Below are 26663 nucleotides of genomic sequence, written 5' to 3' on the forward strand. Positions count from 1 at the left end.
ATTGTGGGCTGAGGGGCCTGTTCCTGTGCTATTCAAGATTCAATTTAATTGTCACATGTACCAATTAAGTTGCAGTGAAATTTGAGTTTAAAATATTCTATGTTCTAATGAAGTGGACCATTTGGAGAACTTAAAATTTGTTTGTATGTTTAACTAAGCTTGGAATTAATGGTTACATGATACTGTTCAATTATCTTCTTTCCTAGGACATTTAAGAAAACAGAAGATTTCTCAAGAAAGAAAATAACTGGTCAGTTCTGTATTATATTGATTGAATAGGCACTGTCTGGATTTTAACTAGTTTGAGAGGGCAGGGGGGGGAGTCATTAGATTTTTAAGTAATTCAGATGCATTTTGAAGTCTCAGGAAGGGTTTAGTAAACCATTTGGTTTCCTCCTGCAACGCATTTACCCAATCTTCCAAGGTTTCCGAATTAATCGAGTGCAACCCACGTTGTTGTGTAGTGGTTATAGCACGTCATTAATAGGGTCTTGAAACAGAAATGAACGGCAAGATGCACACATCACTTAAGAAATACTTTATTACTTTTGTGTAACATGCAATTTACATTGCAGTACAATTGCACAAAAATCTTCCAGAAGAAAGAACAGCATAAAAGTTCAAAATACATTCATTTCACGGTCTCATTTATTCATAAATGAAATGGTAAATTTACAGATTTTTACTAGATAAAAGTACATTGTGCTTTTACAGCCATAGTTATTAAAAAATATACATTCGTCGGAAACATAATCATTTTAAGATACATTTCTTAAAAAATTGACGTGGATCAGGGTTTCCAAATGTGACAGCAGTAGTGTATGTTTGGCAGATTTAATTACAAATATGGAAAGACATTCCAAGTAGTATTACCATAAGCATTTTAATGAATATCAATGGGATGGTGTAGACCTCAAATTACTTATTTACTAATCATTAGTAACCTTGGATAAAACTGATCTTGGATGAAAATTTGAAATTACACCCAAGTTAAGAGGAACTAGGGGCTAGCGGTCAAGGGATATGGGGAGAAGGCAGGCACAGGTTATTGATAGGGGACGATCAGCCATGATCACAATGAATGTCGGTGCTGGCTCGAAGGGCCAAATGGCCTCCTCCTGCACCTATTTTCTATGTTTCTATGTCCATATGCCAACTATGGTGACTACCAGCCAAGTATCAGTCCGGCTGTAAAGAAGCCCATAGGGAAATTTGCTGCCTTATTCTAACAACAAATTTGTATCACTCCACAGCACTTTCTCAACTGCCTGCACTATCTCCAGCCTCCATAGTAAAGTTTTGACTTGACAAAACATTACTCGGTATGTCATATATTTTGTTTCCTTTAGCACACTAAAGATACTGCTTCAGAATAAAAGTTACTTCAAGATAGTACTCTGCACCTGAGAAAGAGATGTGTGTGCGCGCGCGCGCGTGCGTGTGTGAAAAAACTATATTACTAAATAAATGCCCCATTTACCAAACCAGAGCATGAACTCAATTGCAATAACACAGATTTTCACTCCTAGTGATACATAGTTGCAAGGGATGTGTTAATTATGAACATCCACCAGTCCTGGATGAGCCAGTACTGCTTTACCCAAACCATTAGCGACATTGAGCAGAATTCAGCATCGCCGATTTGAAAGACCCGAACATTTTCTGTCACATTGCACCACAAATATACGGAGCAACCCTTCAATTTCAGTTCATCAGTTCAGTTCCTCTCTCTCAAGCCTTGCAAGCTAAAGCATGCAAATACATTTTGGTTCAAGTCCTAGTGTCTAATTGTCTTGCAGTTTAACAATTACATTTTGACAAAGTAAAGACAAATTACACATTATTCCTGTAATTAGTTAAAACTTCAGTGAATAAAAATATCCTACCAACAGGTCACGAAACCCATAGCAAGGTTTCATATTGTTATTCATACATCCTTACTTAAATTAGCATCCAAATTATATTACCATGTTAATTATGAAATAAAACTAAGAGTACGAATAGATAGCAAAATGCACTTGGGTAAAAGTAATTTCAGAATTCAGCAATAAACCAGTAAATTCAGTAAAAAATGGGCAGATTATTGAACAACGGAAGATCAAATTAAATCACAGAGAATATGCAGGAGAAAAACTCTTGCAACTCACCCCATTCCCACTGCACTCCACCAAAACTACATTTTGGAGTATTTCAGTGAAATCCATCACCATGAAGAGAAATGAATTCCATTAGTTTCATTTCAGACTATAAATATCAAAAATCTGATGGCTTATTACTTTGTTCTCTTATAATGAAATATATTTTAACTTCTCCTATCCATGTGCTGCTCTGGTTTCAAGTTCCTAAAAATATTTATAGTTCCACCTTTGGGTCGGCAGAAATCAGGACAATTCCACCATGTTAGCACCTCATTGTTGCCTGCTTGCAACTCAGCCAACAATAAAACATGCTTCTCACAAAAAAAATGAAGCGTATTACTCTGACACCACATGGGATTGAATTAACTTTCAACAGGACAGCCAACTCTGCATGGCGGCCAATGGTTTTGCTCTTGAACATCAAGGGATCCCACAGAACTGTGCCATGAACCAGCTTAAGGCACATCAACATTAGAAAAGAGTTGGGAGGAGAATTGGTGCAACTTATTTTTATACAAAGCATCTATTATCTTCTGCTGAAATTACTGGAGATGTACGTGCATTTATAAAACTTGGAAAGAGGCTATTCACCCCGTGGTACCCCTTGCAATTCTCAGTAGGAACTTTTCAATTAGACCCACCACCCATATTTCGAGTAGTACTTCAAATTGTGTTTCCTCTTCAAATATCCTGTTCATTTGCCTTTGAAAGTTATAACTGAATCAGCTTTTGCCATTTATTCAGGCAGAACAACTTTCTGCATGAAATAGTTCTCATTTCAACGATGTTGTCAGAGGCAGATATGTTTGGCATTTAAGAGGTTTTTGGATAGGCACATGGATATACAGGAATTGGAAGGATATGGATTATGTGCAGGCTAAGAGTTTGTCAGCATTATGCTCAGCCCATATATTGTGCCCTGTGGGGCCTGTCCCTGTGCTATACTGTTCTATGTACCATAAATCTATATCATCTGGTTCTCAGCCTCTCCTGCTATCTTCATTTCTTCCCTTGCCACAAGTGGCAAACTTCTCCATAGAAAGTCTATCAAACCCCCTCATAAGAGGAAGACTCATCGTGGAAATTAAAGGGTCTCGACTCGAAACATCACCTATTTCTTTTCTCCAGAGATGCTGTCTGACCCACTCAGTAACTCCAGATTTTTGTGTCTGTCTTCTGGGAATTCAATCTCTGTTTAATTTAATTTGGCGACTTGCATGACAATAACTGCTATGTCATTTTCCCTACTAAGGTAATATAGTTCCATTCACCTCCATGAAATCATTCGGCTCTTTGACATTGACCAGCCCAGACAAATACAATTATAGGTATTAAGGTAACAGGGCAGATTCATTTAATAGTTCTATTTATCATCTATTAATTCAAACAAGACAATGTAATGGTCATCAAACTGGAAACTTAGCACATAACCAGATAATTCAATTGAAATGTTCTTATTGTTTGATCTATCTAGTAGTTTTGGTGCCCGATCTAGTTGAAGTAAGCTGAGCTTTAAGTAATTGAAATGAGAAAAATAATCTATAATCCCAGGATCCTGAAGATTTAAATAATAAGCTTCAAGATTTGAAATTAAGGTTTCCATCCTTAATTCTCCATGTCCAGGAGCTGCTAGAATTGGAAGCAGGAGTGCATTTTAGATCAATTCCAGAATCTGGGATTTCAAAGTCAGGAGAAATAGGATATCCATTTTGCTTCACCAGAGAGTAACTTGCGACCTGGATCTGCCAATAAGAAACAAGTCAGTTAAATACATTTTTATTTACAATCCACGCAGAGTTAAAACATGTCATACATATATGTTGAATTGACTTTACTGAATTGTCAACAAAGGTTTTTGGAACGGAGGGTCAGGTCTGGACTGTTTGACCCACTGAATTTGTGTTGCCATTCAATTAGGTCATTGTTTGTCTGTAATCTCTATATACTCTCTATATTTAATCTCTATATTTAAGTGCAACTATTGTCTTGATCTCAGTCTTCATCCCAGTCTGAAGAAGGGTCTCGACCTGAAACGTTGCCTATTGTCTTCGCTCCATAGATGTTGCCTCACCAGTTTCTCCAGCATATTTGTCTAGTCTTGATCTCAAATGTCATTTTCACGGGAGTTCCAAACTTTTGCCATGCTTTTCCTGTATAAATGTCACCCAATTTTAATCCAACAGATATTTTTATGATCCGCCCTCTTTTTTCATATTCCCCAACCAGTAGAAATAATTCCTCTCTATGTCCTATGTTATATTGTGAAAACTTTGATCCAAACTTTATTTTCTAAGTTCCAAGTAAAACAACCATATATAATTCTAGAAAATCATTTCAGTGCACTCTCAAAGCCAATATACACTTGGTAAGAGCAGAAGAAAATACCTTCTGCTTGGTGCTGCTTGACCACCCCCAACAAGAACAAGTCGAAAAACCTACCCGTAACATTTAGTGGCAATACCATAGTCGCATTCTCCACCTTCTACATACTGAGGATCACCACTGATAGAAACTCAACAGTACCAGCCACATAAATACTTTGGCTACAAGAACATGTTGGAGTTGGGTATTCTGCAACAAATGATTCACATCCAGCACATCCAAGTTCATTCCTCCACCTACACGGCACATGAAAGTCTTCAATAGCTTAGATTAGTGCATCACCAACAGCACACAAGAAGCTTAATACCATCCAGGAAAAAGCAACCCACTTGCTTGGCTTCTTCTATCATCCTAAATATCTATTCGTTCCACCATCAGCCCAGTGATGCAACATGTTCAGTCTACTAAAGGCCATGCTGTTACTTGCTCATGTTACCCTGACACCATCTCCCAAACCCGCTCTCAACCATCCGGAAGGACAGGGGGAGCACTGGCATGGAAATACCACTTCCTACAGATTCCATCTTTCCTACACCAACTTGTCCCAGTCAATCCCACCATCCTGACATTGAAATATATTGCTGGCCCTTTATCATCGCTGGATCCTAATCGTGGAATTGCATACTAACAGCACCAAGGACCAAGTACCTTCACTACAATTACCAGGACAATTCAAGAAGGTGGTTCATCGACACGTTTACAAGGATGTGTAATTAATGCTAAGCTTGTCAGTGATATTCAGACCCCAAAAAAGAATAAATAAAGTCAATCTTTAACACGATAAAGTACTCATTACACAATTTGAAGCCCTCAGACCTTCCATTCTCTCCTGCAAATAGCAGTTGCTAAATCAATTGTTAATTTTACATAAGGATTGATATATACTTATTAACCAAATGTAAAGCAATTGGAGCAATACAAGGCAAATGGAGCTGAGCCGCAACCTGCCACATATGATGCAGAGCATTTATATACGCTAACAAAGGCAACCACAAAGGTGGTGCCTGCAATAATTTCAGCAATTCTGTGTAATACAATAGATGTGGAGTATTTCTGAGCCTCATTTATGCAAATAAAACTAATGGATATATCTCTTTCAACTACTATTTAAAAAAAAGAATTCCATTGTGGTGTGAAATGGGAGAAGGGTGTCAATTGACTAAAGACTACACATTTGACACACTGCCAATTAGTCACATGAATAATATCTTATTTCAGCCTTAAACTCAATATTGCAGTCAAATTAAAGCCATTAACTTGCTTTAATTTCTGCGGTAACAAAGTTTAGCATTCCAAATCACTGGAGATATTACCTATTATGTTTTAACTATAAATAATTGCATTAACAGTGAAAAGGAAATGGTAAATAGTGGGAATTGAATGAGTGCTCCTTGGGAACAAATAAACTTACCAGATTACTGATTCCTGTGGCCACCTGGCCAACTGTAGCTCTACGCACATCATGGACAATCAGACACTCGCCACTGAATGTGTGTATTCTGGCCTCAACTCCTTCAATAGAAAATTGCAGAATTTAGTCTTGAGGACCAGGTTTCAGCTGTTCGGACAAGTTATAACTAAATCTCCACGGAAAGCTACAAGATGAATTAGCACATCAATAAGCTTGTGCATTAGTGGGTTAGAGTTCAACATTCTCACACTGGTGGTTCCTGCAGATGCTGTTACTTGGCTTCTGATTGGTGCTGAACAAGAGAAGACAGAGTTCTCAGTGGAATAGGAGCACTTTAAAAAAGAAAATCACTCTAAGAAGCCCATAATAGACTGTTCACCTGGGAACCCCGATGTTAAGTAGGATAGAAAAACAGGTATTAGACAACCCAGCTGTTATTTACCAGCAGAAGGCCCGGAAGCCAGATGCTAACCCCAGATCAGAACCTGTTTATGTATCATTTTCCAAAATACAGCCCTGCACAGCACTCTAATGTCACTGCCATGATGAAGATCCCTCCCTTCTTAACAGAACTTCCCTCAGTGTTCAGATAATATTACTCATCTCCTGTCTATGGTCTACAATGTCAACTATGTTGCACTTGGTGAAACTTGTAGGGTTCTCTTGCTCGAGTGCACAATTTTTCAATTAGGAGCTCTTAAACTTATTTCTCCCCATTTGTTTTTGCTCACCATTAAAGAGGCTTGGCATATCTTGCTGATGATCTAGTCGTTGACTGAGGCTAAAGCTGGTGCTAAGTCCATCTGTATGACTGTTCCATGACATTGAGTGAATTCCAGAACTGTAGTTGCCACTTAGACTGGGCATTCCTTTTTGGGAATCCTATTGAAAAAAAGTATATTCCAGGTGAAATATCAGTTGTATCACAAACTTCTTAACCTTAACCACCATCATGACACTCATTAAAAAAAAATGTTTTGGACTACTACTTCCTCTTTGTCACCAACATGCTAAATGACGAGTAGAAGCTGTATTAGGCTGCTATTTGAACATTTGATTGAATAACTAATTGAAAGAAGGAAATAGATCCTTTGGCCCACCCAGTCTACATTGACTATTGATTATCCATTCACTATAGTTCTATGTTTCACATCCACTCCCTACACACTGGAGATAATTTACAGATAACAATTAACTTTTGGGTTGTGGGAGGAAACCAGAGGACCTAGGAGGAAACCCATAGAGACACAGGGACAATATGCTTCTTCTTTGTGCGTATGGCATGCACAGCCTAAAGGTGTAGGACAACTTGTTATATTTGATCTTATTTGATTGTGCACGCCGGGTTGATTGCATTTGTCGAAACAGGGTGCACCACATGAAGGTTGCAATCATCCACCCCGGACAATATGCAAACTCCCTACAGTCAGCACCCGAGGTCAGGATCGAACCCAGATCTCTGGTGCTGATGGGCAGCAGCTCTCAGTTGCACCACTGTACTACCATTATAAGTTTCTCTTTCCCCCCCCCCTAATAACAGTAGCCTGGAATGGCTACTGTCACACTGAAGATTTGCTTCCCAAGGATGAGCAATTTCAGTTATGCATATGGTGGGAGCTTTTAGGAAGGATATTCCACCCTTCCATTTTCATACATTATCACATTTATCCCTCCATGATTTCTTAAAATAAATCTTGCGCTATTCACACACTTCTTGTCATCACACTTTCCATCCCACATTTCAATATAAACTCCTTTGTCTCCGTTTGTTAATTAAGGTTCTTTCTCTCACCATAGACGCTGTCTGACCTGCTGAGTGTTTTGACTATTTATTTTTCATTCTGAGTAATTGATTATTTAATCTGCTCCTGGAATTTTCCTTAACAATCACATAAAATGTTTTCCCTGATCTTAACTCTCCATCCCGTAACAGGTCACAAGATCAACCAGTTAACTGTTCGGTATGGCAATGTATTATTGGTTTATATATACCTTGTCGTAGTCATCCATTATGCTATATGCATCGCTGCTTAATACATCCAGCATGTGATCCTCCAACTGTTCAGGGAATACTTGGGATAGGTTATAAAGTAAAAAATCTGAAACAGAATTCAATAGAATTAGATTTTAAATGTCGCTGCAGACATCAGTTTCAACTACTAGCTTCAAACACATTCAGGATCAATTGATCTCAGCTGTTGTTCACTCGCCAACAGCAACATAACGATGGAAAAATCTGGATCATATTTATTTCAAAAACCGAACATAGCTGGTTTGTGAGTTAGAGTTCATGGGTCTGTCAATTCTATTCTCTGCTGTATTAGGGTGGCGCTATACGATGGCAGCCTCGCCAACAGTCTGTCTCGTCCTTTTTCCTCGTTTGTTGTTTTTAGTCTGTTGTTAAATGTATATTTTAGTGTATCTTTGGTTTTGTATCATGTGGGGGGTGGGGGAAACTTTTTTTTAAAAAATATCTTTCCTCGACGGATATGCGACTTTTCCTGTATCGTATCTCCGTCCGCGCTGCGGCCTAACATCGTGGAGCTGGTGGCCTCTTGCTGAGGATCGACTTCCGGAGCTCTAACCGCGGGAGCCTGCGGATTTAACATCCTAGAGCTCGCTCTCCCTTGGTTAGGGACCGACTTCAGGAGCTCCAAGCCGCAGGAGCTTCGATCGCCTCGACACAGGAGCTTTGATCGCCCAGACGCGGGAGCTTTGATCTCCCCGACTGCAGATGGTTCGACTGCCCCATCCGCGGGAGAATAAGGAGGAAATAAGATTAGATTTTATTGCCTTCCATCACAGTGAGGAATGTGGTGGATGTTTATGTTAACTTTTATGTAGTTGTGTAACTTCTTTCTTTTTTGGCATGACCGTATGGCAAATCAAGTTCCTTGTATGTTTTCATATACTTGGCTAATAAATGTATTACAATACCATACAATTATTTCTTCATTTTGCTAAACAAAAAAGTCATTCCTCCCTGAAGGGGACCGAGACAATTCCCATGCCTTTTTCTGCACTATTTTGCAATTCTACATGAGACAGTTCAATTTTCACTACATTTCTACACTATTTTGGCATCTCCTTCAGGGAAGTTTAGTTTGAGGGAAATTATGACTCAAGACCATCTCTTACACTGCCCTGGTAGAGTATTAATGAACTGCTCACCAAGCAAGCAATCCTGTTCTGAAAATGAGGTTTGTATTCATGACATTAACATGAAATGTTAAGATCACTGAAAGTGAATAATAGCAATGTACCACACAACACAAAAGCTCAATGAATTTGTAAATTTAGCATTCCATAAACATTTAAATGCTTGCAATCATAACAAAATAATTCCCTGTTCACTACTTCAAAAGCCAGAAGCCGAATAAAGTACCTTTTTGCAGGTTCCCATATTCCTCTACAAGTTTCTTCTCCGTTTCATTGTTCTGAAATGAAGACAGCGACATCAGTGGTGAAGGAATAGATAAAATCTTCTCATCACTGAAAGGTTTTGTCGCTTCTGGGAAATGAATATCATCATCTTGCAAATGCAACTGGTCAAAGTTACAGGCCAATTTGATGCCATTTTTTGGTTTTCTTCGGTAGGTTTGTGGTGATTTTTTTTCAGTTAGAGGTCTGACCGTGTTCACATTGAGTGGCTCTTTCTTCGGGAGGCAAGGTTGGTGCATGTTCGAGTCCACAGCCGTTGACACAGTTTCTGATCGAAGAGGTGGCCAGCCTTTCTTGGTGTCCGATACAGCATTGTGATGTACATGGACTGGGGTCACTACACTCTTATTGTGGCCATCCTCCGACTTGGCAGCACAACTCACTTTCTGAACATGATTACTCTGAGGAGTTGCCTTATTTCCTGCAATAGAAACCAAGGAGAAATTTAAAATATTCAGCGTTGCAAAACAAAAACCGCATCACTGCCATCCAGCCTTGAATTGGATGCAACACTTTCTTTTAGACCAACAATAGCAAGTCACATTTGCTGAATTCCTCATAATGAAGAGGACCTCTTCCCAGGTTACTGGTTGACCAGGAGACATTGGAACTGGGTCACACTTGGACTTCCCTCTCTTGTTGAGCAGTGTATTTCGCTTTAACCAAGTAATAAATTGGATCAGGCAGCAGCAGGTTAGAGCCTGTGCATACAACCACATTACTCTGTAGCAATATAATATCCACCAGCCTAGGTCTCCAGACAGGCCTTGATATTACTATTCTTTATTCAAGAATACAACAAATATGTTTTAACAGAAGTATAGAAATGAGGTAAGCACAGAAATGAACTCCAATAAAGCCATACATAATTAACAGTGGACTGTATATTTTATTACAACAAAATTATTCTAGCTGAAGTGTGCTGTCCAAATGTGACTGGCCAAAGACCACCAGGACATTGATCCCCATTGTTGAGACTTCCATTTTTAAGTTGCATCAACTGTTGATACAAAGTTATCCGATCCAGAATGTCTAAAAATACATTTAGGCATTCTGGTAACTGTATCATCGGAAAGGAATTATGTTTATGAGATACCTGCTGATTTTTTTAAATTACAGATTGGATGAAGGTCTTTATTCAGGAATGAGGTGAAAATAAAAGGTCTCTATAATTAACCCGATATCTTATTCCTAACCGCAGATCAACATTTCCTGTTGTAGTTGGGTGACATCACCCCTTATTCAGGAGTACGTTTCCCAGATATGCTAGTGTAACAGCCCACTTAATGTCTGCAACAAAGCAAATCATAGGTGCAGACCTGAGCCAATGAAGAATAAAGCTTTGATCTTTTCCTCATTTACAGTTAGGAAAGGTATAAGATTTTCAACCTGTGGATCAGAACATAGCTCACTCATCTCTGAAAGAATTGCCAGTTAATGATAGAAATTGACCTGAGGTTTTGGCATTCAGTCGTCGATTCTGCGGTTTCTTTTGCCATAATACAGCATTATTGGACAAACCATTCTGTTGTAAATAAAGGAGAGGCTTTTGAGTCAATGGCTCAACTTACGTTGTCTTAATGATGTCAAAGCTCTGTTCACTGCTGCACGCAATTCAGATGCTGTAGCTCTTTCCCTTTGGTCTTTCACTAAACCAGCCCTGATCACATTAGCTGTGAGGGGGCTGCATGTGGGTGGTATTTCATTCACTGGAGGGTCCAGTTTCACAATCTGCGAAGAAAGCAAAAGGCAATTCATTGGCAATGTATCTTCGCATTCATGTCCATAGACTGCTGAAGTAATTAAATACACAATTTTTTATAAATGAGTACATATTTACTGCATTAACAACGTATCTCACCAGAAAGAGGTGAATGGAGTTCCTACGTTTAATTGTGCCTCAATAACTGATTTCAACAACTCTTATGTAATAGAAAATATACATGGCATGAATCCCCACTTTCAATGCTGCATGGAATGAATCCCACTTCTGTGCGTGATAGGCAGGATTTTGGACATTAATCAGCCCTAGGTATTATTTTCAGTGGGCTGCTGCAATACTGAAAACATCTAGACTTTTGTCTTGCTTGTGATGTGAAATCATGCTTCCACTTAGAATTTCTCCACCCAGATTTAGAGTCTTCAACACCTTCAAAACATTGAGCCTTTATAACAGCATGAACACATGCGCTCATTACTGTGGGACAAAGCCCACTCAATATGACATTTGACATCACTGCAAAACTGTAGCACTGCTTTTGCAGACTTTTAAAGTTAAACTCACCTGAAGTAGCAGTTGTGTTGATAGATTCCTCCAGGGGTGATGGCCATTTAACATGTGCAGCATCATACAAGCAACACTCCAGCTATCCACCTTGACACCAAAGCCATTGCCTTCAACCACTTCTGGTGCCATATGCGTCACTGTACCCATGCAGTGACTGCCTTGAAGGAGCGGAGAGAAAATAGACATTTATTTTACAATTCCATTTAAAACATTCTAGGGAAAAAAGTTACAGTGCATAAAAGCTGACTCATCCCTTGAAGGGCAGTGTTCACTTGGTGCAGAAAGATTTATTAGCTGCCTTACTCATTTTGAAACAAAATGAATATAAATACCTATTTTGACTTGGAAATTATTGGTATCAGCTAGGACACTGCATAATGAAGGGAAGAGACTTCCTCAGGAATCATTTAGAGAAATGGAGGTTATGTTTATCAGTGCACACATTTTGTGCCTTCTTATCTGCTCTCTTAAGATATGCAAATCCCTGCATTTTGGGCCCTTCACAATTAGCTACCAACTCTTTGGTGGAGCCAAATAACAAATAGCCATCTGGTTATTATCAGGGTTGTGTCTCTTGAACATAATTATTGCGTTTACTCACAATCCCAATCCCATCTTCCTCCAATTAAACTCCACTCCTCATGTCCATCCCAAGCACAAACCAATGAATGTAGCACTCATGTATAACCAACTCTTACCTGCATTTGATGTGTTCTTTTCCTTTGGTGTTAATTGTGTTGAATGGCCAAAGTCACAGAGGTAGGCCTCTCGACCACTGTGTGATATTAGTACATTTTCAGCTGCAAAAAAAGAACACGAGATTAATGTTTAATGTGGGGTAGAGCTGCTGCCTCTCAGTGCAATAGACCTGGTATGACCCTGACCGTGGATATTGTTTGTATGGAGTTTGCATATTCTCTGTGATCTCGAGGGTATCCTCCGGGTGCTCAGGTTTCCTCCCACATCCCAAAGACATGTGGGTTTGTACCTAAACGGCCATTCTAAATAGCCCCTAGTGCTTCGGTAGTGGATGCAGCGTGTGAATGGGTGATCAATGGTCAGTGTGGACTTCATGGGTGGAAGGGCCAGATTCCACACTGTATCTTTCAATGAATAAATCAAAAAACATCTGATTGAAACCTGAACCAAAAGTAAAAAAGGGATTTTAATAACAACTATTGTTTTGTCCAATCTTACCTTTAACATCTCCATGTATAATTCCAAGGGAGTGTAGATGTTCCAGGGCTTCAAGCACATAGCCTGTGTAATAAAGTGCCACACCTTCAGGAAGAGGTCCTTTATTTCCAATTAGCTGTGCCACTGATCCACCTAAATTAAGACAGAAAGTTCAGTACTCCCATTCGAGGAAATGAAAATAGAAGCTTTAAAATAATTCATGAAACATTGCCATTGCAACAGGTTTTACTCTTCAAAACACTTTGGGTTATTGTGTGTCCAAGTATTGGTCTTTAACAGTCAATCAATGTTTGAACATTGAGTTTAAAGCAGGTACAGTTGAAGCAATATACAATGTGTCTTAGACTGGAAAAGGCAAGTGAACACTCTTGACAACATTTTGCCAGAACTGATGAATGTTACATCTCAAATAAAAATACATATATATCTATTTTTATTAGATGTTGATTTGACTTAATGCACCTCAAGAACTTTCTGACTATTGATTTGCAATTATGTCTTCCTTTTTAATTAAGTAGAAGTTTATTGAAAAGGTAATTTGACTTTGATGGATCTTAATCGGAAACAGAAGCAGAATGCTGACACCGTGGTATCACATGCTTGATATCAGCAGCCAAGGATGAAGCTCTACACATTAAAATGTTTACCATTTATCTCCTAATTGGTTGCAAATCATGGCTTTATTCTGACCTCAACACATTTTCAACTGCACCTTTCATTTATATTAATTATTTAATGAAACCACCCCATGGAGCATTACCAAAGTGTAAAAAACAAATTCCCTATCAGACAAGTGGCATATTCACACCCATCCACCAATCCAGAGCTTGGTTGCAAAGTCCCTGTATCCATTTACCTTTCTGCTGATCCAACTTTACATCCCAATGAAATCTATAGGAATGTTCCCACCAGTTTGCACCCATTACTGAAAATATGTAATACCTTTCCAAAAACCTCCTGTCCCTTGTGCCTCAGGAATTAATGAGGTTCAGAACAAGAATTGGGGATGGGCTGCTTTAACCGTTAAGCACTTACATTTGGCTGCACTATAATTTCTAGGCTTACGTTTTTTCAAGTAAACATATATATTTTATATATTTTAAAAAGGATAGTCATAATATCAAAATCATGCCAATTAATAATTTATTACTCAACACCATTCCTAAAACACATACCCTAAACCATTCAGATTAGAATATCAATACAGACTTTTTGAAACAACAATGATTTTGCTAAAATTGAACATCGGATGTTTCACAAAAGATGAAATAATATGCATCTCACCTTGAATCAGTTGCATAAACAGAGTGATCATTTCCCCCTCCCGCACTCCACCATATAATGGAACAACTCGTGGGGAGTTCAACTTGCTCCAATTCAACAACTCCTGTGGCTGGAAATTGCTCACATGGATCTAGGAAAGGAGATGCATCTTAATAGGTTTCTGGACTGAAAACGCAATTCTTCCTGTGTACGATAAGCTTAAATCACAGAATGAACTACTATGCATAGTAACTGGATTGTACACAATTGTTTTTTTCAACAACATGATGCAAAATTGATTTTCCCTGAAAGACACCATCTCCAAAGAAAATGATCTTTGCAAAATTTGATTGGCACTTCAAATATTCATGGTTGCTCGCTTTACTTTTTTTAATGTTGAAACAATGCAATTAACAAGTTTAGCATCATGTTTTACACCACGACAACTGATATTGGACTCTATGGTTGAGTAACTATCTTATAAATTATAACATAATCATAACACAAAAATAATAACTTAGTGAGATCAACAGTGAAACAAGAATTAAAACATATTTATTCTGATATCAATGATTGTGTGCAGGATCTTCCTCATTTTACAATGCTCTCTGTTTTTATAAACTCATTATTATTTGGGCCATTAATGACGACATTGAATATTGTTAAGAGTTTCATTACAGGTTTTACGATTTAAACAAGCAGTCTAAAGTAGCATAAAATCGAGCATCGTCCCACAGGTAAATGCTCAGCTCACTTTATAGCATGGGTTTAGGTGACCATTTCAATATTTGCAGGGGATTCAGCTCTGTGTTAAACATGTTAAACATACATTAAATGTATCAAAGAAAAGGCAAGTTCAATTTCCAAACAACTGAACTATAATCAAAGCTGGAGAATAGTTATAACTCCATGTGAAATTTCAGTCAAGGAGACGAGCACAGATAACTTGTCTCAATGGGTCAGTTGCCACCAACATACTTTGCTGAATATACTTCCAGTTGGACAAACCTACCCTTTTAGCAGCACAGGTGAAATCAGTGGAGTGATCTTTTGCCACATACACCTCTCCAAAGGTTCCAACTCCCAACGGTTTGGTGCGGATTGACCACTGCAAGTTTTCTTGATAATGATTATCTACAGGTTTCAGTTTCTAGATGGAGAAAGAATAGTCTAATTCAGTAATGTCCAATTTACAAAACAATTGTCAGAAATAAATTCATCCTCGGTTTGTATTGTTAAACACACCAAATATTTCACCTACTGAGATTTGGTTCGATTGGAGACCATGAAACTGAATATCAGAGGTGGGATACTGAAGGCAGCTGCTTCTACTTAATTGATTACTAACTGGCGATGAATTTGTCGACAAATATCAACATTTGAATGATTCATTGGTTAGATTACCAGCAACATTTACTGGCAATCACAAAGTTGCTGCTCAACACTTCCATGTTTCTTCAACTTACTTTTGTCTCAGAGAGACGAGTTTACCTGCTTGGCCAAGTTGGTCAGCTTTTGCGTGAATCAGAAATGCATGTGCCGAAGTCCCACTCCTAGCGGCAAGTGCATCAGTAGTCTGACATTTTAGTGCAGCATTGAGGAAATACTGCATTGTCTAAAGTGGATTAAGGGATTTCCGAGGAGATAGTTATGTGGGTATAAAATATCCCAAGGAGCCTTCCTGAAGATGAGAAAGGTGATCATCATGGCCAAGTTTAATTCCTCAATTAATGATACCAAGTCAATGGTTTGATGCAAGATCCCTTTGCGCAAATTGTCTAGTGTATTTGTCTGCAAGAAAATACATAAAATAAAAATGTAGAAAACAAGTTGTGTAGAGCATAATAGGGACAAGCAAATATATGTATCTTTATTTTTTATTTTATCCATATCATTTAGAACTCCAGAAACGTGCAAAGCTTTCTGCTGATGCCAAAGCTATAACTCAATAGCCAATTGTTAGGAGGCAAACAGGGGCTGAGGTTGGCAAATTCACTGACTGCTCTCTTAAACAATTCATACATACTGAAGTGAGAAACTATATAATTCAACACTTTGCAAGTAGTGCACCATGTACCTCATGTTGAAGAACGCCTTCATTGGTTTCTGGAGGCTTTTCACTTTGTTGCCACCCTTGTGCGTATTTTTCCCATTGTAGTGCTGGCAATGTCAAGCACCTCAAGTTATCAGAGATGACACACCCCTTGCTTGCACTGCACTGGAAGACAGAAAACTGTGGTGGAGAGGTCTCTTCTGCACTTATTGAATCTGGAATACGTATTCCAGTGTCTCCTCCCACATCATTGATATAGAGCATGGCTGCATTATTATTGAAGGAACGTTCTTGCTTTTCCTGTCCCCCATCCACGTCAACGTGGTTCAATTTAGGCATCCGCGTAATGTCCATATGTAATTTCCGCTCAAAATTCTGTGTCATGTTATGCGAGACACTGCCATTTTTCATGATTGAGGAGGGAATGGGTCGAACGTTAGACTTCTTAACTCTGTTACTGAGGTGCTCGTGCTCGATATCCAAGTACATATTTTCAATTTTTTCGACATCCCGCATTCGGTTCTGCAGACGCAGTTCACACAATCCATGAGAATCTCTAATATGAATCTGTTCATGCTCACAACAACCGCTGCTGCTGCTCGAGGTACTGCTGCAAAAATCGGAGGTGCTGTTTTCAGCATCATTTTCCTACAAGCAAAAAGAAATAAAATTAATTAACATTCAAATCTATTAGAAAAAATAGAGTAGCATGACAAGCTTCAGACCACAGTTTACATTGTCACAGAGACCACATTTTCAAATAGTTCATTGGCTATAAAGCAAAGTTTGGAAAGACATGATAAAAATGTCTGTTTCATGAAAAAGGTTAGATTATGGCTGCAGCCCTTCAATGGGTAAAGCAATGAAGGGGCAATTTTTATTTTTAACTACATTGATAATGAAATGATGTGTTTTTAAAGATCAAGGGTTATCTTGCACTCTTCAGGAATTAAATGTTAACTTCAAATGGGTTTATTTTGAACGTGATTTTTTCCGCCCAATATCAACGAAAGACCAAGAATTAATGCAAAAGATGGAACAGGGGAAAAATTCTGTATCTCTCTCAAGGATTATCCAATGAGGTGATAAAATCAGTGCACTCTTGTTCTGCAAAGTCAGGATAGACCCATTGGTCAACCAAATTTGCAGCGCAGAGGAGGATATGTTGGAGGCTTGGGGATTGTGAGATAGAATCTCTGGTAAAATATCCAACTAGAGTCAGTAATCCCAAAGGCCAATACTTAATAGAGTCATAGAGTGATACAGTGTGAAAACATGCCCTTCGGCCTAACTTGCCCACACCGGCCAACATGTTCCAGCTACACTAGTCCCTTGCTGCTAGCTACAAAACTAATGTTTTGAGGAGTATACATATCAAACTGATCACTGCCAGTGTTATTATTAGTTTCCATTTCTCAATATTTGCACAGGCAAATTACGTAAAAGATCCATGCCCCCCTCCCCTCCCCGAGTTAACTCATGGAAGACGGCTGCAATTTGTTTACTATATTCAGTCATCCACCCACATTCAAAAAAGATCAGCCAAGCTTTGTAATAGAGTGATTAAGGAAAATTAGTTCTGAAAATTACGGCATATGCCAATAAGAATTGAACAATTAAATTCATTATTTGTTTCTAAAACACTCCATTGTTGATTAAATAAATTATGACCCAAATTAATTTTTGAAATCTGTAATCAAAGTGAAAAATAAGAATGGCAGGAAATTAGGAGTCGGCATAAAATGACAGAATCTGATCTGTTTAAGATGAAACTTGCTACCTACTTGAATTGGTATTGGAGGACAGCTTTCTTGCTCGGGGGTCTTTGATTGCTTTTGTGAAATTTTGACCTTATGTTTGGATTTTCTCCTCCTACGTTTTTTCCTGGGATATTTGTTGAGCTCCGGGCTTTGTTGTGGCTGAGGAAGCTTCCCTTCAGCCACTTTTGCCACATTGTTTGGAACATTTTCCAAGTTCAGTCGTTCTGCACGATTACTGGAAAAGAAAACAGAAAACTATCTGGTTAAAGACAAAATTATCACTATTACTGTGGATGTCTAATAGAATTCACATTTAATCTACTCCATAATATAATGATGGTCCTTCACACCCAAATCTGCAACATTCTTGATTGAATGTTGCTTATATGCTTACACAGATTTAATCTTTTTTTTTTTATTTTAAACATCAACCCGTTGACTTAAAAGTTTATAAAATCTAGAAATTACAAATATAATGGATACTCCAATTAAGGTATTTAAACATAAAATGATCCAATGTTAGTAAGAAAAAGGCTCGTCTGAGGAATCAGGACTGAGACGCAAAATGTTTAAACTAGAATTGTGAAGACGGAGTGAAATCATAAACGGAGTTTCACATGACAGGTGCTGCAGCTTAGAAACTCTCTCCTAAGTACTTAGAGGATAAGGATTGATGGTTTTTAACGAGGCGATCACTTGAAGAGATGCACACCTAGGATGAGTGAATGGATGGGAGCCACGATCTGAATGAATGACAGAATAGATTTGAGCAGCAGAAAAGACCACGTCTGTTCATATGTTCTCTCCAAGCTTCTGCAGCAAGAAACTTTCATCAGCCTGGGATGGTCTTCTGCAATCTAATTCAAGGTTGATCTCATAACTTCTATTCATGTAATTCTCTTTCGCTATCATCAGGTTAATTCCTCAGCAATTGTAGATTTATGAGCTACCGTTTCATTGCATATGTACTTCCACCAGCCCTCCTCCTCCTTCATGTCAATCATCATTAAACATGTTCCGAGGTTTGCACAAAACTGCTGAAAGTTTCTTACCTGTAACTGTTAGGTGTGGCTATGAATTGTGGCTTCTCACAACTGGGTATGAGCTTCTGATTTCCTATACCTATAATGATAAAGAGTCTATTAAGTATTGCAAAAGGCAGCCCACAAGTGCTTTACAAGGATAGATGAATGAATCTGTCCAAACTAAGTCTCATTAACCATTTCTGCAGGTTTCAACATCATTTTGATTTATTTTGAATAAAAAGAGTAGTTTCTACTGAGCCAAAAGCAGTCTTCGGGACATCAAGTTCTCATGGATCAAATACCTTGTGGTCAAGGGATCTAGTGGTGTTTAATTCTCACTGACTCATACAACTGCAGGGCTAATGTTTTCAGTTGCCCAGACATTTTTTTCATGATCCAGGGAAAGTTTCCTTCCGATACCATCATTTGTTAGAATACCGAACAGTACAACACAGGAACAGGCTTTTCAGCCCTCTGTGCCGACATGATACCAAATTAAACTCTTCTGCCTGAACATGATCTATATCTCTCTATTCCCTGCACTTCTATGTGTCCATCTAAAAGACTCTTAAATGTCACTATTGTATCCGTTTCCACCACCACCTCTAGCAGTGCTTTCCAGGCACCCACAACTGTGTAAAATGGAAATTGCCTCCTAAGCTTTGCCTCTCTCAACTTAAAGCTATGCCCTCTAGTATTTGACATCTTCACCTACGAAAAAAAAGTTTCTGACTATCTACCCCATCTATATTTCTTCTCATGTTATACAGTTCTATCAGGTCTTTCCTCAACCTCAGATGCTCCAGAAAAAATAAAATTTAAAACTATATTTTAAGAACTTACTTTAAATAGGCATTCAGCTGATTCAAAAAACACAAAATGGGAATGAATCTAAATGCTTCCTCAGCATATAATATCTCTACCAAAAGGGGGAAGTTGTGGGCGATGTCCTTTAATGCCAACAACCCACTCGTCAGTTGCTCTTATTGACACAATGCTAATGATAGGTACAGCATAGTTTCCATTTCTGTTTCTATGAGTGCTGAATAGTGAACAATTGTTAACCTGTTAGCACCAAAAAAAAAATTATTTTGAGAACAAAGGCACACCAGTTGCCATTTTGTAAAAATGATTGAGGGGGTCGTCAATCAGTGGTCTATATAATTTAATGCCACACGTGAACAGATCCTTCTGCTTACCAGTTGCCTGAGCAATGTAAGAAAATCTACGCCCATTGTTATCCATTTCCTGTTTGGCTGTTCCCTCAGTTAGAACTTTTGCTGGGAGAGACATCTTCATACTGCGTTTATTTTCACTGATCGCAAGCCATTTGCTCTCCATTTGACTGATCGGGAGTTCTTGCTGGTTCCTGATATCTGATTTAGCTGGGTGTCGTGATGAACATTTGACTGCCATTTTCTTTATCACACCTAGAACGCAGGCAATAAATGCACCTGCAAAAGGAAAAATAGTTCAAGCAAGATATGCCTTGGCTCAGAAACAAACTATGTTGACTGGCCAGTTATGCTCTGCAAACACATGGGAGTAGAAATCATTCATTTATTTCACATTTTGCAGTAGCTGTTTATTTCAATTTCAATGAGTGAAAATAAATATCAGATGTGGTGTGCATCACACAGCTACGACACGTTTAGCATAAACAAAATAGATCAACATTGTAGCTCATTGATCATTCAGACGTGTGCGAGCACTTGAAAACAATATCCAATCATTTACGCATCCCTGCACTTCCTCATAGGTGCACATTTTTCTCCCAATGTTTCTGGTCAAGAACTTTTAGTGCATTTACATAAGCTTCCTCAACATCTCAATTCACTCAATTGATGCAAACCATGGGTTAGAAAGATTGTGTAGAATCCCAGTCATTGGTGTGTTTGCTATTCTCAGGCAGATTCTACATTTAAGATAAGAAAATATTTTAGCTACCAGTTATTTCGGCAATTGCTATGTTCTGTGTCTTGTAGCACTTACTTAGTGGAAGCGAGTCAAGTTTGGCAATTGCAGTCAGCTCCATGGAGCTGTCAAATAGCCAGTGACACTCACTGTTAGCAGCTCACACAAGTAATGGTCATTTGGTGCAGGGTAAAATCCAGTCATCAATTGTGGAATGGCCATATTTCACCAAGACTTGGGTTTCTTCAGGAAATGAGGGTACAGAGAAAATTGGAATGTCTAAATTAACAGAGTCCTTATAGCAACTGAAACAGGTGGCACAACGGAGTAGGTCATTAAATATAGGACACCATGCAGTGAAACAGGTCTTTCGGGCCAACATATTAAGCACCATCCATGCTAATCTTGCTTTTCGCTCAAATAGCCATCCATTTGCTCCATCACCTGCATTTTCCTGTCACCCACTAACCCGATGGGCAATTTAGAGTGGCCAATTAATTTATCAATTAGCGTGTTTTTGGCATGTCAGAGGAAGCTGGAGCATCTGGGGGGAAAACACACCTGGTAACAGATAGAACATATAAACTCCACATTGGTAACACCCAAAATCTGAATCAAACACAAGAGAGCAAGCAATACTAAATTGCTGTGTCGCTGTGTTGCCCATCAGGGTCCATGCCTATATTTATGCTCCAATTGTACATAAGAGTTTTCCATGCTTTCCATAACTAAAATTACTAGTTTCACACCAATGTTGCAATTTAATAGACCATTTACACCCCATCAAATACTTCTGCTGAGAAAACAAACTTTTAAATTGTTATTCCTTCTCAGGGAGGAAAATCAATATGGTAAAATAAGCAACGTACATGTTGGGAATGGAATATTTTTGCATCTAGTACTGGCTTCAGTCACCTTAAGGGGTGCAGCAGCGTAGGCGGATACAAACTGAACTTCAATTTACCTTAAACTAAGAATAGCACCCAATACAGCGCAGTAACAGGATCTCATTTTCCTCATATTTAGCGACCTCTAATTTCTCTACATGACAATGCAGTGCCAGTTAATAACAAATTATTTTACTGTGTTGAGTGGCTCTTGACACTCCATGCTCATTCCATTTATAAACTTAAGAGCGAAAGAGAAGACTTTCGATGCAAGTCTGGGCTTGGTACAAAACTAGATCTTAGAAATCTCTACATTTTCAAGAAGCTTGCACACTTTGAACATAAAACTGTTTTCACTGGATTCAATTCACGTTCTTTCATTTGGCAAACTAGAAAACATTCGGATAGCCAAAAGTGTTGGAACACTAAGCTCTGACAGTGGTCACATTGGCATACTGACCACCAGTTCAGAATGTCAATGCAGCAAACACACTATGGTGCAATTTTCGCAGAGACGAACATTGATTTAAAATATGTAAAATTGATGGCAGGCAGTGCAACAGCAGCAATTCTGTAATTGTGTGCACATCTATATATAAATTAAGTGTCTGCTAAAATGACACGTGTCATTTAAGTAAAGCAGACGTACATGTTTGTAAGGGTCTGCCAGTCTGCTGCAAGCTCCTTGCTAACCAACATCACACTTCAATAAAAATCCTCAAAACAGGGAGAAAACTTCACAATCCCATCGGAGGCAGTATTGTCAGACTACACGCACTGTCTGATTACACTGTGAAGTTGGTGGGGGAGTTCAAGCACATTGAAACTCTAAGACAACAGAATTATTTTCAAGCAACGCCCATTCATTTTTTAAAGAAAGAATAAGTACACAATACGCTCATGACTTGAAAAAAAAAAGAATTGACAAAGATATCCTTCAGAACTATTTCCTGGTTTTGCGATTATAATACAAGCCACATGTTAAAATATACCCTCATTTTAGACAACAACAAAAAATTGTATATCTTCAATGTACATACCTAATGGTTGGAAGAGAGAGGACGCAATTACACTAGTCTCATCTCCTAACGCTGAGAAACGACTTCTGCAGTTTCTAAGAAAGAACAGCCACAAAGCTGAATCTCTCTCTCTCTTTCTACTGGATCAAATAACATGGAAACTGAATGACCTCATCCCCCAAACCTTTGTCAGCTATTGGCTGCAGTTTCTCCTAATTTACAGGAACAGAAACACATTATTCCAGGAAGCTTTAACTGAACACAGGCCTGCTTGGTTTGAACATGCCCCCTGCATGTCTGAAGAAGGGTTTCGGCCCGAAACGTCGCCTATTTCCTTCGCTCCATAGATGCTGCTGCACCCGCTGAGTTCCTCCAGCAATTTTGTGTACCCCCTGCATACGTTTGGTTCAGAGTGACACAAATGACAGCCGCTAGTATGTTTTTAGTTTGGATTTTGTAACTTAGTTTTTAGATGACCATAAGTGTGGTCAGTCTCAGACTACATTCTATCTTTATCCCACCCCTTCTCCTGAAAAACCTCAGATAGCCCTTGCTTTCTCTCCATCCCCTCCCCCTTGCCAGTTCTCTTACTGTCTCCAACTACGTTCTATCTTTGTCCTGCCCCCTCCCCTGACATCAGTCTGAAGAAGGTTGCCCATTCCTTCTCTCCAGAGATCCAGCCTAACCTGCTGAGTTACACCAGCATTTTAGACATTAGACAATAGACGCAGGAGTAAGCCATTCGGCCCTTCGAGTGTTTTTGTGTCTACCTTCGATTTAAAACAGCATCTGCAGTTCTTTCCTACACTTAAGTGTGGAAGGAATATGACCAAAAACCTCAATGTTTGATTTGTTATAGTAGGTAGCAATAATTAGAAGATTATCAGAAGAACCTTAAGCATTAATCAAGTTTACACAGGCTGCAGCTTTTAATGTGCACCGCAGACTCTACGATACAATATAGTCTCATTGCTAGGTACTGATGTTAACTAACTTAATCCATTTGCACTCTTTTTTTAATGTGCAAATTGCATACAAAAAGCATTTCGCTCCCTTTTCAAAGTGTTTCCCCTTAGTTCCTGTTTAAGTTCTGACCATTTAGAAACTGGACCAGGATCTTCCAATTAGGTGGCCATTTCTGCACAAGACTTCATCACCATACACCGCTGGCAGAAATTAGTTCAAAATGTTATGAATTGTAACATTTTGTAAGTAACTTTAAATATTACAAGGATGACATCACGCTAAAAATAACAGGCAGTGGATGAAATAAACTGACTGCTATGATGCAAATTTTTATCTATAAAGCTTGCAGCCATCTGATTAAGGTGCTTGCAGCCATCTGTAAAAATCAAAAGTTCCTGAAATAAGTAAAAAATCCTTTATCCATGATCTAATGCCGATTACTGGTTCTGTGTTACGTAGAAACTTAGAGTACAATCAACCCACTCCATTTGTGTGTGTCAGGTGGGCTGCGGGCTTCAGGATAGCTATATGTCATTACTCCTATCCATCTAAATTTCCAGTTCCCACCACATTTTTCACAATATCCCTCGCTTCCCTCAGCCTGAGGTTGCGATGAGGAGATCTCTTTAGCAGCACTAGCTTCCACGGACCAAATGATGCAGTAGCTGCCCGTCTAGAAAACTATCTGAAACTTGACCTAAGGAAACTTGACCTATGTGTTTTACAACAGAATTAAAGGGAAGCAAATCACAACAATTTCTTTAAAATGTTACATATAATTTAACATTCTTTATGACAGGACAATTAAAACTGAATCCTCCAACAGTTGTATAATCTATGCTTTGCACACAGTATTTAGTTCTAGGTCTTTTCTGCAAGTTGGACCCATGTTCTCCTCTGTCCATTGAACGGTGCATTGACTGTTTAGGTTCTATTCAAGTACTGTAAAACTATTCCCATGGTCTATTGACCAGCTTTCCATATTTTTCATCCTTTGGAATATTATGAACAATATCCATTCTTGCACCGAGCTTCTAACGATGATTGCATCTTTCCCACTGTTTTACTTTTCTTGTACCTACATTCCGACACCTGTTTCACAATTTGCAACTCTTCTATCCTCATCTCACACCTTTTTGTTTCATCTCTAGCCTTTGTCCAACCATCTGCCCATCGAAAATGGCACAATGACACAGCAGCGGAGTAGCTGCCAGAGACTTGGGTTCAATCATAACTACGGGTGCTGGCTGTACAGAGTTTGCATATTGTCCCAGGTCCTGACCCAAAACATCACCTATCCATGTTCTCCAGAGATGTTGCCTGCCACGCTGAGTTACTCCAGCAATTTATGTTTTTTTTCATTGCCAGCATCTGCAGTTCCTTGTTTTTACTTTAGTTTACTTTAGGTTAGTTTATTGTCACGTGTACCGAGGTGGTGAAAAACTTTTTTGTTGTGTGCTATCCAGTTAGTGGAAACACTATACATGATTACAATCAAGCTGACCAAAGGAAATAATGTTTAGAGCAAGATAAAGTCCAGTAAAGTTCCTTAAAATATAGTCCGAGGATCTCCAATGAGGTAAATGGGAGGTCACAACCGCTCTCTTGTTTGTGATGGGATGGTTCAGTTGCCTGATAACAGCTGGGAAGAAACTGTCCCCGAATCTGGAGATTGCATTTTCACACTTCTGTAATTGTTGCCTGATGGGAAAAGGGAGAAGAGGGAGTGACCGGAATTATGCTAGTGGTCTTGCCAAGGCAGCGTGAAGTGTTGATGGTGAATGGTTGGATTGAGTGATGGTCTGGGGTGCGTTCACTATTCACTCCGAGTGATGGTTTGGGGGTGTGTTCACTCTGCAATTTCTTGCAGTCTTAGACGAAGCTGTTCTCAAACCATGTGTGTTGCATCCCAATCAAATGCTTTCCACAGCACATCTGTAGATGTTGGTGAGAGTTGATGGCGAACTGCCTAAGACTTCTAAGGAAGTCGAGGCCTTGGTGTGCTTTCTTGGCCACCGCTTTTATATGGGTTGTCCAGGACAAGTTGCTGGTATTTTCTTCCAAAAAGTTATCAATAAATAAAATGATTACTTAAACACATATTTAGAAGTCTTAGAAGTCTTTTCATTTTTTATTATTATGATTTCCTGTTCTGTAAATCAACACTCAGTTTTAACACTATCCATTGCTGGATTCCATATGGTGCAAACTGACAGATTCACAGTTTCAAATTGGTCAGTAAATTTCAAACTATGTTTGAACACATGCACAGAAGTTCCAGACAAGTTAATGCTCGCAGGTTCATTCAAAACAGCTAACATTTTCTCCTGTGATTAGGGCAAATACATTTCAGATCTTAGGCCATTCTTATTCTCCACACCCTTCATCTTTTTAAATACATCTAGAGACTTTTTGAAATGAATAAGCCCAACTTATTCTTAAATTGCATTGGCCATCTACTTGCCAATTCTTTGACTTCTCAAGGTTCAATTTTTGTTAATTTTTTCTCTTTACTCTTTACAACAGTATATATGATACATCTTTGCAACCCCTGCAGATTTCACGATTATGCTGTTGTACATCCAAGTTCAAATCATGAATGTGGAATAACAGTAAGGGACATAGCCTTATACAAATGAGAACATTTTATTAAAAAGTTATTTCTTTATAAGCAGATAAATGAGACCATGAACAAGCTGCACTTTCTGATTATTTAATTTTGTCTTCTATTGAGGAAGTGTAAAGACCAATGTGTAACAATATCCTTCTTTCTACCAGAGAACCATTTTGACTTGTTTTCTTTAGGCAATGTTTAAATTGCCTGGTTCAGCAATTCAAACATGCAGGAACAAAGGAGATTATAAAAAGTGGTGGACACACTCTCATTTAGCTCCTACCATCAGAAAGAAGGTATAAGAAC

The 26663-nt window shown here is 38.7% G+C and overlaps 1 protein-coding gene across 1 annotated transcript; it reads right to left on the reverse strand.

Moving 5' to 3' along the window:
* Positions 1–523: 523 nt before the first annotated feature.
* Positions 524–22899, reverse strand: map3k14 (mitogen-activated protein kinase kinase kinase 14). Its single transcript, XM_033035090.1, has 16 exons — positions 22799–22899; positions 20157–20411; positions 18985–19054; positions 17957–18167; positions 16197–16820; positions 15132–15269; positions 14141–14270; positions 12857–12988; positions 12358–12459; positions 11657–11817; positions 10944–11103; positions 9317–9793; positions 7924–8030; positions 6663–6813; positions 5932–6032; positions 524–3880 (listed from the first exon to the last, which is right to left on the reverse strand). Exons 2-16 carry the CDS (start codon positions 20371–20373, stop codon positions 3716–3718), a joined length of 2946 nt encoding a protein of 981 aa, XP_032890981.1. The 5' UTR covers positions 20374–20411; positions 22799–22899; the 3' UTR covers positions 524–3715.
* Positions 22900–26663: the final 3764 nt, after the last annotated feature.

The sequence above is a fragment of the Amblyraja radiata genome, chromosome 16, assembly GCF_010909765.2.
Source record: "Amblyraja radiata isolate CabotCenter1 chromosome 16, sAmbRad1.1.pri, whole genome shotgun sequence".
Classification (NCBI taxonomy): Eukaryota; Metazoa; Chordata; class Chondrichthyes; order Rajiformes; family Rajidae; genus Amblyraja; species Amblyraja radiata.